This window comes from Atractosteus spatula, chromosome 8 (assembly GCF_055471065.1).
Source record: "Atractosteus spatula isolate fAtrSpa1 chromosome 8, fAtrSpa1.hap1, whole genome shotgun sequence".
In the NCBI taxonomy this organism is placed as follows: Eukaryota; Metazoa; Chordata; class Actinopteri; order Semionotiformes; family Lepisosteidae; genus Atractosteus; species Atractosteus spatula.
Window position 1 is genome coordinate 50636922 of NC_142713.1, and position 13286 is coordinate 50650207.

Genomic DNA, 13286 nt, shown 5'->3' on the forward strand with positions numbered 1-13286 from the left:
GGGTGAACCAGGAAGGAAGGGAGATCCTGGCAGTGCTGTAAGTATTCCAGTCTGCAGCTTTCCTCCAAAAAGAGTTTTTCATGCAATCATGAATGGTTATATGTTTAATATATCTTTTTTTGCAAATAACTTTGCATTGAATTTGGCATATTTCTCGTATTTTTTAACCAGATCAAACAGATCTTTTTTAAAAATAACTAAGAAAAAAAATAGGACCATTAAAACGTGTGATTTACAAACAAAAACTCAGAATGCAAGTTATATTACTTGAGGGCACAAACAAAGACAGCTATAAGTATGATACTTCACTATAGGCTTGCACACATCGTTAGAAGCTCTATATAAGGTTCCATGTTAGGAATCACTGCTGGCCATTAACATTAGTATTGTTACTGTATATATTATGGTTACAATAAGCACTTTGTACACTATAGCCATTATTTATTAATACTGCATTTTCTAAAGAAAAAGTGCATTATTCTATTTAAATTTGTGTGCCAGTAGACATTATTTGAAAACAAAATATCAGCCAGTCTTGTTTTGAAGTATATTTAGTTTTATACAGCCCTAAACTTGAATGTTTTTATTTACACTAAAACCTTTTCTGCTGCTCTAGGCACAACAAGGCACAGCACAGTAAATGCTTTCGTACTGTGAACATACATAAAAATACCCCCAAAACACATAAAAAGTAAAAAAAGGCATATAAATGGTACAAAAAATAAATGTACAGGAAATACCAAATGAAACCCGCTTTTGAAAGCCATGGGGAGCATTTGTTCAAGAGGGTAACGGCTGGGGGAATAATAATACATTCTGTTGTAGAAAGGAGAGCCTGGTCGCATGGGCATAACTGGAATGCCAGGCCTTCCTGGGACCCCTGTAAGTACTGTACTGTCTATCCTTTGTCAGCTCTTTGCTCTAAGCAAGAATATCCTGTGTGGATTAGGGGCTCTGCTAACACTTGGCCCTGTTGAACATTTGTAGGGGAAGCCTGGTGTTGACGGAAAGCGTGGAGCCGCTGGAAAGGACGTGAGAGAAATTTCTGATTGTGACCCGTTTCCGACATGTTTTTAAATTTGTCTGTGGAACAATGCAGTGACGGCAGGCACCACAGTTGGTGTTATTGTGTTAATAAAATATTATAATCGCTGTTTACTTTCTTAATATCAGGCTACTTTTTTACTATTTTAGCAAGAAGAGTAACAATAAAAACATGCATTTTTTTAATAGCTTATTATACAAATGTTACTATTCATAAAATGTTTTTGTATTAAGAACTATGCAACAATTGCTCAATAGTCTGTCATTTTCTTCAGGGAGAACCTGGACTTCCAGGAGAAAAGGGAGGAAAGGTACTGGAATGACAATGCCGTACATCCCTAAATGTCAGTTTAGCTGGTAACACTTTAAAATAAGGTTCAATAATAAACTTTAATAGATAATGTACATTTGGCATTTTATCTGTTAATAATATTATATTTATAGTCTATATATAATACTATGAATACATTTATCAGAGGTTTCATATTACATTTCCATTGTCGGATCTACAGTATGTGAATTATGAAGAGGTAATTCAGCATTACATCCTCAGCTTTGTTCTCTGATCAGGGTTACATCCAGTCTGTAATTGTAATGCAGTGAAGATATTGCACCTTTATTTCTATTTCTATGGACTTTGTTAGTAGACTAGTTACAGCATATTTGTAAGTAGTCTACTAACTGTTAGTCTCCCAAGAAATGGGCTAATTAACATTTATGATTGAAATACCGTTCAATTTACCATGGCTAAATAGAAGGAATTAAAACCATCCACAAAACATTTGTGTAGTTAAAAATATCAAATAAGACAGGCAAGGTCTGAGACATACTTTATAGTATCTGATGTAAGGAATAATTTATTGAGGATTTTTCCCTTTGAGAGTTCTATACAATTGTTCTTTGTTCTTTGTTCTTCTACTTTGAGAGACACTTTATCTTTATTGTTTAACAACTCATAAAATTTGTATGTGTCCATTTATATATACTATACCTTTATGGACTAAAATTAACTTAAACCCCTCTTGCTGTAATCTTTCATGGTTCTTAATGTCGAAAATCACTGATGAGCTGAGGTACTGTAGAGCTGAAGGAAGGAAGCTCTGTTGCCTGTCTTACAGTAATGCAAAACAAATCTCTTATCTGTTCTTCCACAGGGTGAAAGGGGCGATCCAGGCAGTGCTGTAAGTTTTGTTGTGGGTTATACTATGTTCTGTTATGAAAAGAAGTGTAAAAAAGTATGCAAATTTAAAATGTGCCACCGCACAAATAACCAGACAAGAAATGTAACTTCAGAAGTGCTACTGTAATAAAGAAAAACAGAATAATGTCATATTCTGGACTACACATTAGCAGTGTCCAGCTGTTTTTATCCTAATAAACAATAGTCCATCTCATGCCTATTCCTTAACTGTTATTAGAAAAGCTCAGTGTCTAGGCAGGGTTTGGGGTGTACACTATTAAACAGCAAAGTGGCAAGTTATTAAAGAAATAAAAAAGAGCGTGGGAGGTTACACAGTGAAACAAAAAGATCCAGTAGTTCTCACGGGGCAAGAAACAGACTAAACGTAAAATAAATGGAATAAAAAACAACACATAGATAATATACAGTACATAGTAAAAATAAGTGAAAACACAGGACAGAAGTAATGGGGAGCAATTCGGTACCCCAATTCAGCAGAAGGAGCACGTTGTTTGACAGGACCAGGAGAGAGATGGTGCAGATGTGTGCAGGAGGCACCTTCCACCACAAGCAGAGAAGGGAGGATAACAAATGGGCACTGGGGACCAAGTGACTGTGTCCTTCTCAGTGGTGCCAGTGTTTCACCACAGGAAATACAGTATAGTCCCGTTAAAATTGTCTTTATCCTTGTATGTAACATATTTTCAAGATAGTGATAAATACTGTATAGCACAGGGTGGCACAATGGTGCAGTGCTTAGCATTGCTGCCTCACTGGACATCCAGGTAATGGGGGCCTTGAATTTAACTCCTGGGGTGCTATCTGCTTGAAGTTTGTGTGGGTTTATTCTGGGTGCTACAGTTTCCTTCCACAGTCCAAAGACATTCTGGTAGGTTGATTGGCTTCTGGGAAAACTGGCCCTAGTGAAAGTGTGTTCCTATTTGTATCTACCCGTACGTGAATAGACTTCCCATAATATACTATGATATAATATGACATAGCATATGGTATTGCTGCATAAGAAAATGAATGCTCTTATTTTCCTGAAGGGGAAGGATGGGGCAAAAGGAGAGCCTGGGGCTCCAGGTTTGCCAGGTCCTCCTGTGTTGCTGAACATCCCTACAGACCTCACACCAGAGGAGGTAGGGCGGCCACTTTCTGTCACAGCGACACTGTCATGTGTGTTAACATTGTATATACAGTGCTGTAACAGTTATATCTGGAACACATTCTAAGATTAAGTAATAGGTTTATTCCATGCTGAAAAAAAGAAGAAAGAGAACACAACGTTTTGGCCGTGGAGCCTTCTTCAGGTGTGAGCTCACATCTGAAGAAGGCTCCACGGCCGAAACGTTGTGTTCTCTTTCTTCTTTTTTTCAGCATGGAATAAACCTATTACTTGTTCCTTTGCAGCCTACGCATGCTGACGCAGCTACCCACCTGAACTACTACCTTCTAAGAATGCTTCCTTTTTTGTCTCTGTTCATTAATTTCACTATCATGTTCCATTGATTGTGTATTTGCTCCTTTCTCAGCTCTAAAAAAAAGTGAGGTGTCAGCAAAGATTTTCTCGGGTACCTCAAAAATGACCATTTGTTGTTGATTTTTTAGGGTGCCTCATTTGAAAATGCAAGAAAGCCATTGTTTCCTCTACCTATGGGTCCTCCTGGAGTTGCTGTAAGTCAAGATCTGTTGTTCCATTTGGGATTTCTGGAAAATTATATCCTCTATACCCCCTTATATAAATGTTAATTGTTAATTACGTATATTATATATATATATTTTCCTCCTTTTTCTTTAGAATCCTTAACACACTAGATCTGGCTGCCTCTCTGTCACATTGCTTGTGCGGAGCAATGTTAAATGAAAAGTTTGCTTCAAAGTCCAGCTGCTCATTTAAAATGCACAAAAGCTGCTTTTGATGTTATTAATTGCTTTTGTGTTTTTTTTTTTATTCTAAGCTTACTGTTCAGCTGTATGTAATGCAACTCGTTTCTGTAATGGAGCTCTGACGAAAGTTCAGGAGGGATGAGGGCAGGCGGACTAAGATCAGCTGCCACAACCCACAATTAATCCCGACCTAATTTCTCACATTTCCATACTGTATATACCACATGTCACATGCTCCTCTTCTTTGCTTGTTTTTTATCCCTCCTCCCCTCCATTTCCACCTATGCAGCTATCCTCTCATCGCCTTTTCACCAGGCATATGGGTCCTAGTCTCCCTGTCCTATGTCCACAAGGCTGGCCTCGGCCAAGAGGGTTAAACCAGGTTTCTACAAAGTCAATACATGATTCTGCTTTCACACAGTCTTCAGCTGCCCTCATTCCTCATGGACTCAGTCTTGTTAGTGTTAATTATCCCAGGCTTCAGCCTGAAGACGGATACAAAATCTACAGTTTTGTGGGAAAGTTTCAAAACTCCTTTGATGTGCTTGAAACCTATGTACAAAAAAACGAACTGAAGTTTGGAAGACACAGAAGAGTTTGAGATTAATCCTAGAGTCATATGACATCAAAACATCTATTCAACTATCAACAGATGCAAATTAATACATCAGTATTTACTGTATGTTTGTTTATATGAGGCTCCTGTCTTTATGCAATTGAAAACTCATACAAATAAGATTTTGTTTAACCTAGTCTCAAAACGGGTTTTGACAATGGCTGAATATTTGTAGGTATCACGGAGAACAGAAATTAAAATTTTAAAATTTCACTCTTTACAATTAGGTTAAATGTGTACTCTTCTAGTTCTCAAAGAATGGTTTCATTTGCTTTTTAAGCTAGGTTTGAAAACTGGGAAATTTGGAAATATCAGAATTTAGAAACAGTTGCATTTAATAACATTCAATACCTGTAGTGTATCTATTCTTATTTTTATGTTTTGTATGTATAACAGGGTCCTCCAGGCATGAAGGTGAGAACACATTCTGTTTTCAAAAAAGTATTGATGAATTCCTATTCACCCCATTTGGTATTCTCATAATGAATAATTCTACCTTTTTGTAGGGAGAGAAAGGAGACAAAGGTAGCAAAGGAGACAAGGTTAGTGATTTCTTCAGAATTAAGTATGGATTTCCTGTGGCACTACTTGTTTGTCACTTACTATAAGAAAGTCCATTAGTATGCATTGATGTCTTTTTTGTTGGTAACATGATCCCATATAATATGAGATGAAAGGTTTAGTGCTAAATGTATAACTGTATTCTGGTAATTTTGGCATTTGTGTCAAAAAGTAATTTGGGTATAAAAAATATTTATGAATACTTTTAGAAAGTAAAATAAATACCAATCTTCAACAAGACAATGCCAACAAATTGAGGTGGTGTCTTTAGTTCAAAATGTAAGGGTGTGAATGTACTGTATTCTTAGACATGGGATTATATTAAAGCCAATATTACTGTGGTGTTTCTGGATATTATTTTTTTTAATTCTAGGGTGATCCTGGTCCTGCAGGAAAACTATTTGAAATGAAGGTAAGTAAATCCTGTCTCATAACCAATTCAGTTATCATAATCCATTCCTTACTGGACACTAACAGCATCAGTGCTATGCCTGAATAGTTCTGTTGAATACATGTTACCACTTTAAACATACAGTATGTATCTGTTATGTTATTGATACACAAACTGTATATTAAGCACCAAAAGACACATCACTTAGAAGTGCAAGACATTCACAAAGTTATAATCAGGATAAATACTATATCTTTTATGTAACGTTCTCTGCCATTTTATTCACCATGTATGACATTGGTAAATTCAATATGCAGATTAATATTGCCATCGATGTGGAAGTGTAATGAGAATTTCACAGGCTAGTTCTGTAGTGTACTTTTGCATTGGATGCTTTGCTCTGTCCTCTCCATCCTCAACCTTGAAGCAGCTCCATTTAAAAAAAAATTAAATTAATTAGAAGAGTAGTGGCATTTTAACATTGTAGGATTTTCTCTCTCTCATTACACAGGAATTAGAAGCACTATTTGAATCCTACGGGATTAAGGTAAAGTTAATCCTCTCCCCTTACTTTGCCATGATCTTATTCATAAATAAACCCTGCGCCTGTTGAAGTGAAGACCAGCAGCTCTAAAAGGCTTGTCTGTTTCCCAGCTGCCCCTGCTGAAGGCTCTTGTTGACAAGCTGGTGCAGGAGGGCATAGAGGAGGTACTGCCACAGCTTACAAGCTCAAAGAAAAGCAAAGGTGACAAGAAAAGAATTAACTACAACCACGTTACAGACTACACAGTAAGTATGCATATGATTCTCATTGTAGGTTCTTCTCAAGATAAGTAAGGTCAGTAAGGCTTGTGCACATAAAATAATAAAACATATTACGAATTCATTGCCCTGCTCCAGAAAATAGGGTTCTCTTCAAGTTGAGATATAGTACTTCAGATGGGTTATTCAAATGCTCAGGGTTTTAATTTTATTTTACCTGTATCGTTTAGTTTTTTGCCTACTAAGAAAAAATTAATTTGTAATCAGGTTCTAAACTATTGGGAAATGGATAACATCTAAAATTTGTATAGCAAATAATTGTACCACATAATCGACCACTGGGGTGTTGCATCCATCCGGGTGATACACAACAGCCATTATGCACTAATTGCCTCACTACACAACAGATCAAGAGACATAAGAAATGCCTTCACAAGTGACATTCAGAGTGAAGTATTGTGATGCCAGAATGTGCAAGCACAAAGTGCTTGACCAAGTTGTAGAAACCTTGTTTGAACATCTCACTAAAGGGCATTATATAATAAAAAAAAATAAAATCCTTACACATACAGTATACTGTATAGTGGTTTTCTGGACACTCCATTCAAAGTGCTTTACAAACAGTGGGGACTCCCTTCCGCCACCACCGATATGCAGCACCCATGTGTGGTGCGACAGCAGCCAAAGTGTACCAGTAAGCTCACCACACATCAGCTATCAGTAGAAACGAGCACAGAGTGATGAAGCCAAGTCATAGATGGGGATAATAAGGAGGTCATGATTGATAAAGACCAGGGGGAAATACTGTATGTCCAGGACACTGGGGTTAACACCCCTACTTTCTTCTTAAATATTGCAGAACTAATATAAAGTATCCATTGTGAATCTGAAGTATTTTTTTCTTTGATTTTCCTGAGTAAACACATTTACAGAAAATATATTTTTTAAAAGAAACTCTAGATTGGAAATAAAGCATGACCTACTTTGTTCAATTTGATTTGGATGAGCTTTAAATGTGCACCAGTCATTGAAGCCAACCCATTTTCATTGCTAAGCAAATACAGAATGTACCTGTTGATATAAAATTATCTGTCAGATACATTAGGGAAATATAGTAAATAATGGAAATTATTTTAAGTCACCTGACATCTTTGTGAAATCAAAAGACCTTAGCAGTATTTCTCTAATATTTCTCTCCTTGGTAATCTCTTAGCATTTGTTTTGCCTTTTTAATCTACAGTATGTAACAAGACAGATGCAAAAAAACCATACTGTATGTCAAGACTTGAAAGGCTCTGTATCATATTGCTCAATTTAAAAGACTCAATTTATGAGACTCACCAACGGTCATGGTAGAATAATTTAATGTAGAAATATACAGTATACTTGCCTTAATTTGTTGCAATTTATTTTTCATATACAGTAAACCAATTCTTAAAATTTAAGTCTCTTCTTAGAAAAAACATGAGCATGTACAGTAAATTTGCACTGCTCTTCTTTGCAGAGTTCTTTGAAATATGATCTTTCCAGTAAACCACTGAGTGAAATGGACTTGACTGAGGAAGGTGTGGACACTGTGACAGAGGAATTACTCCCAGCTCCCATCATACCAGTAAGACTGAAAAGATCAGTTTGACAAATCGTAGGAAGCAGCTATTTGTAGGTTAACATGTTTTAAAAGAAAAATGCTGAAGATACTGTTTGCAAAACAGTTACTCTGATAACTGCAGACAGACACCAAAGTCATGTTGTCTTTCCTAAATTTAGTTACTATGAACAGCCAGCCTGATAGATGCTGGTTATTGATCTTAAACTCTGAGATAGAACTGACTATAAGGTGTCATTGGTAGGATCAATTAAAATCCTCTTTCTGTTACAAGAGAAGTATTCCCTGACTAAAACAATAGATGTGCTCTAGAAACGTAGAAATGTAGGAGGCAATATGCAGTTCAGACATATTTCACTGATAGACATTTTCCAGGTTTTAACCCATTTAAAACCTTTCTGTAACACATAGTTAAGTTTTGTAACACACATAACACAATTCCAAGCTATTATTTCCTTCTAGATGGTAATACTGACAATATCACTTGTTCCCTTATTGCTGTCATATTGCTTAATCACATGAAGTTATTTTTCAAAGCTTGTTGACTTTTCTACTTTTCTTAATTCCTCCACTACACTACTGTGGTGAACTACTGTAGTACTAACACCATGCTTCTGAGCCTTACAGCTCCTTATGGTGTCACACAACCTACACAATGATGTAGTTATGTCGCCTCACCGATTCTAGAGAATATCGTGAAAGGCAGAAATTGTGTAAAACTAAAAACGTTAGTCAGAGGCTAGCCTAACATTGTCCATTGTTGTGTTTTTTCAAAAATGTGTTAATTGAGTTTCACAGTATCCTTCAGAATTTTCCTCACAGAGATTACGTTTTTATGGATGACTTCTGCCTTCCAACCTTGTTTGGTTAGAGGTTATACAGTATATATGGTCTCTGATGCTTTCCAGATGTAGAGGTGAAAGTTTATTTCTTAGGGTATGGCTTGACTCCTGTTTTACCAAAACTTATGTATATTAATAAACCACACAAAATCAGAACTTCAGAAAAACAGTCAAAAGGCACAAGATCTAACAGTTTCCTTTTTAAATAAAGATGCAGTATATTTATTGGTAGATGTCAGGCATAAGATGTGGTCACATTGAATTTTGTTTTCATTTTTTAGTTTTCTCCACAATATTGAGCAAATGTCACTATGTTTGCATTATTGTTTTTTTTTATTTGTCAATTAACTAAATATAACATCTTTGTTGGCTTCATTATTAATTTTATAGGATACATTTGATTTTGAAACCAAGGAAGGAACAGCTTTTGACAGCAAAGTAGTCATTCATGGTTCGCTTACTGATAGCAATGCAGGAAATGAACTCATAGAAGATACAAACAATGGGAAAGAAGATGATCAAACTGTGACTACAGGCCACGTTGGTGGCACTTCTCCACCGGAATATTTCCTGCAAACGCCTGAATCATTAGAAGCACAGTCTTTGGCAGATAAGGTACTGTTTGAAGTGAGTACAAATGGAATTATATTGTAAATTGCTGATGTTGCCCTGATTATTTTTCATTTTATTGCTGTTTAAATGAATTTGTGTATCAGCCATTTTAGAGCTGTACAGCATGTAGAGGTGTGACCCCTGTTTTAGCTGCTGGACATCCTGTAAGTACAGACTTATGCAGCTGAGACTACAAAAGCAGAGTCATTCTAAACCCATGCACAATATTAAAATATACCAGTTTCTGTGAGCCAGAACCTAAAACAGCAGATAATCGGTAGAACCAGTCCATTCCAGGGCACATCATGAATAGGGGGAATTATTAGCGTAGTCGCAAGCGACCACGGTCTAAGAAAAAATGGACTTAAAAGGAGCATCTCACTTCATCGTTTTACATCACCAAAACTACAAAACCGTTTTTAGAACCGAAAAAAAAACGGTAATTGAATCAAACTATACTTGTGTGCTGCGTAGTCACAAGTGACCATGGCGTAAGTCAATATTTACTTTTGAAAGCTGCATCATATTTAATCATTTTTTATCAACAAAACCACAAAACCTGTTATCAATCGAAAAAGGACAACCGGATCTTTAAAAAAAAACGTTTTCAGAACCAAAAAACACAGAGGCAATAAGTCACAAAGACACTTTATATCTGATGATGCACTTCCAAACTTCCAAAGTGCATCGATAAGGTAATCAATAAGCCAGCAAAACATGACCCCAAAACCAAAAACAAAAACAAAAATATATCCCATGTTTTTACCTTATTCTGAAGCACGATATATATCCACAAACGGTTAGACTAACCCACCTCCAGACCTGGAGGAAACTGAACGTTATTGGCTTTGGAATAGATATTTGAAACTGGACCGCGAGAAATAAGGTGATCTGCTTGGTAAAAAACGCTGTCATTCATTGTATTTTTAGCCATTCAGAGCCCTTAGGGGGTGAGACTTCCTCTAGAAGCCTAAGGCTGCATTCCGCCTGCCTTCTAGCTGTCAGTCATTGACTCAGAAGGGGTAATCAATCAGTTTCTTATCAGTGGTTCTTTTTTCACACCAGCAGAAAAGGGCTCTCTAGCAGTGTCTAAAGGTTTTAATAGGAATTGCAATGGTTTTTATTGTTATTGCTTTCAATATTTTTTATGATTTATTTTGGGATGCAAGAAATTTCATTCCAAGTCCAGTCTTCACAAAACATTATGTAGAACTTTTTCAAATTGATCAACTTGTCCCACAGTTTTATCCAAACTAGTTAACACCTAGGCCAGGGCCTACAAAGCATTTTCAGCTACCTGACAGGCCTAGAATTGAAAATTCTAACCTCTGAAGGCCAAAAAAAAAATTCTGCCTGCTGTTTCTGTTTCATATGTTTGTCTGCTGAGTGGACACATTAAGAAATAAAAATCTGACTGTTCACACACAAAGCCAAGGAGATTAGCTTGAATTTAAGACCTGAACCAGGCTCCTGCTATGTTCTGCTGCAGAGATATAACAAAATGTATAAGGGGAGGAACTTCCAGGTGGACATTGGCTAAAAGGGTCTCGGACAGTAATAGGTTAAAACATGTACAGTACATTCATTATCCTGTCCCAGAAATTGTCATCATCACATTCCTGACACTTAGATATGATTTGAACTATTTTAGTATTGATGATATTGTGTTTCCATTGCATTCATTCCAATGTAGCAACACATTCCCACACGCAATCACAGTAAAACTACTGTACATTGAAGAACATTTGGTCTGACTGGATTTTGCACTATGTAATTTTCCTCTGTTTGTCCCAATTAAACTATGTGATCCCAGATCAGAGGTCCAGTTGTGCAAAAAGCTGCAAAATAACATGACTACATTAGTACAAATAAATCTTTCTTTACTATGAAAGAATAAAACTTAACCTGAAAAGCTTATGTGATAGATGATTCTCTTTATCTATTAATTCCCATTAAGAATTCCTAAAGCAAGGATAGAAAGAGTTTTAGCTGGCTACAAGAAACATTTAGAAGTTATCTGCCAAAGGAGGCGTTCCTAAGTAACGACTGACTTTTGCACGTGCCACTTTCACTGTTTTATTTTTTCAATATGTTAAATTCAGCAAATAGTAATTGTGGATTAAAATATCCAGAAATATGGCATGTTTAAGTTTGTACCCTGCAGAGGCTGTGTTCGTTTCACTTAGAGATTCAGTGAAACCTGCAATTTGACCAGGGCAATTTTGCCCAAACATTTACATGGAACTGTAGGTTATTTGGCTTCTCTGGTGTGAGTGTGTGCATGTTTGTGTGTGCGTAGGCCCTGTGAAGGACTGGCATCCCATCCAGGGTGTACCCTGCCTTGTGCCCATTGCTTGCAGGGATAGGCTCTGGCTCCCTCATGACCTTAAATTGAATCGATGGATTGTTAAAAATGTGTCCATCTATACTGCAAGACGATGTCTGAGATAAATACCATTACTGTGTATAAAACCATAAATTGGTAAGAAAATCTAGATAGAATAAATCTCAAATTCCTAATCTAGTTTTATTGGGTAAACTAGATCAAGATTACATGCGTGACTCATTCCTTTGAATCAGGGGAATGATAAATGGATATTGCAAGAGACTGTTCTATGCTCACAGTCATATTGACGCTTTAACTGTGTTTGGTTTTAGTTTTGTTCACTAAGGTAAGAAGGAAAATACTTAAATATGCTTTTATTTTCTTTGCCAGAAGAGGTCCCAAACAGCTGTGGAAGAAATGAGAGAAACTCTAAAAAGTCAAGAGGAAGATTCCTTAAACAAAGTATCTGCTGAGAGGAGGAAAAGCAAAGAAAAGGGAAAGGTTAGACTCAGAGGTTATGGATGCCATGTTGACATTAATAGTGTATCTGTCATATAATACAAAGTACATTCTGAATATTTATGAATTGTATGACAGATTATTGTTAATTAAAAATCAATAAAAAATATCAATTTTGAAATATAAGATTTATAAATAAGGAATAAAATACTATGCTGGTGCACAAAAGAATAAAAGAATCGGGTCTATTAGATCTACTCAAATAGTTTTTATCATCGCTGAAAATTAGCAAATGTCTTGAATCTCAAAATTTCTAAAAATGCGAACAAGAATACAGATCAATGAATCGTGATAGGCTTTGAGTATGAAATGTGACTCACTGAATAAAAATAAAACATTCCAAAGTATCAGCGTGACAGAACTATCCCACTTGCTGCCCTATCTTACTGTACATTACTCACCTGTCCATGCATAGCAGAGCAGCTGCAGCATGACTGTCAGGATTAAGGTAAGTCACGATGGGGTGACATCACGACACTTCAGATTCAGGGGTATGAAGTGCATAAGGTTATTATGGAATTGGCATCATCTGTTAGGGGCACATCTTCCCTTAAATAAGGCCTCTCTATGACAGTGGTCGGTTCAGGTTTACGTTAAACCCTCACTGTCAGGGTGACTGTGAGAAAACAGTTTTTATGGGGAGACTCCTGAGTGAGTGAAAGTTCAAGACCCTTGAAGAGGGGCCAGTTTCGGCAGCAATACCTGAGGGAATTAGGAGGAGTCTCATGGTCTCATGGTGAAGCTCCTGGTTTCCTAGGTCTTGCATTAAGACTTGATTGGCATAATGTGTGCAGTCTTGCAGTGAGGCTGCTGGTTATGTTACTAGACTCAAGACAAGACTTCAGGTTAGAGGTTATTAGTCTCGCAGTCAGACTTTAGGTTTTTAGGTTATTAAAAACAGGGGAAAACTTTCAATAAGTAGCAGCCTCAGTCATTC

General features: G+C 36.6%; 1 protein-coding gene across 1 annotated transcript in view; it reads left to right on the forward strand.

Moving 5' to 3' along the window:
- Positions 1-13286, forward strand: part of col7a1l (collagen type VII alpha 1-like) — a 178183-nt gene that overhangs the window by 101154 nt on the left and 63743 nt on the right. Inside the window, exons 61-75 of the mRNA XM_088922609.1 lie at positions 2-37; positions 826-882; positions 988-1032; positions 1320-1355; positions 2199-2225; positions 3274-3366; positions 3836-3901; positions 5127-5144; positions 5237-5272; positions 5665-5703; positions 6194-6229; positions 6337-6471; positions 7949-8056; positions 9283-9507; positions 12221-12331. Of these exons, the coding sequence (XP_088778735.1) occupies positions 2-37; positions 826-882; positions 988-1032; positions 1320-1355; positions 2199-2225; positions 3274-3366; positions 3836-3901; positions 5127-5144; positions 5237-5272; positions 5665-5703; positions 6194-6229; positions 6337-6471; positions 7949-8056; positions 9283-9507; positions 12221-12331 (1068 nt within the window). The remainder of the gene's footprint in view (position 1; positions 38-825; positions 883-987; positions 1033-1319; positions 1356-2198; positions 2226-3273; positions 3367-3835; positions 3902-5126; positions 5145-5236; positions 5273-5664; positions 5704-6193; positions 6230-6336; positions 6472-7948; positions 8057-9282; positions 9508-12220; positions 12332-13286) is intronic.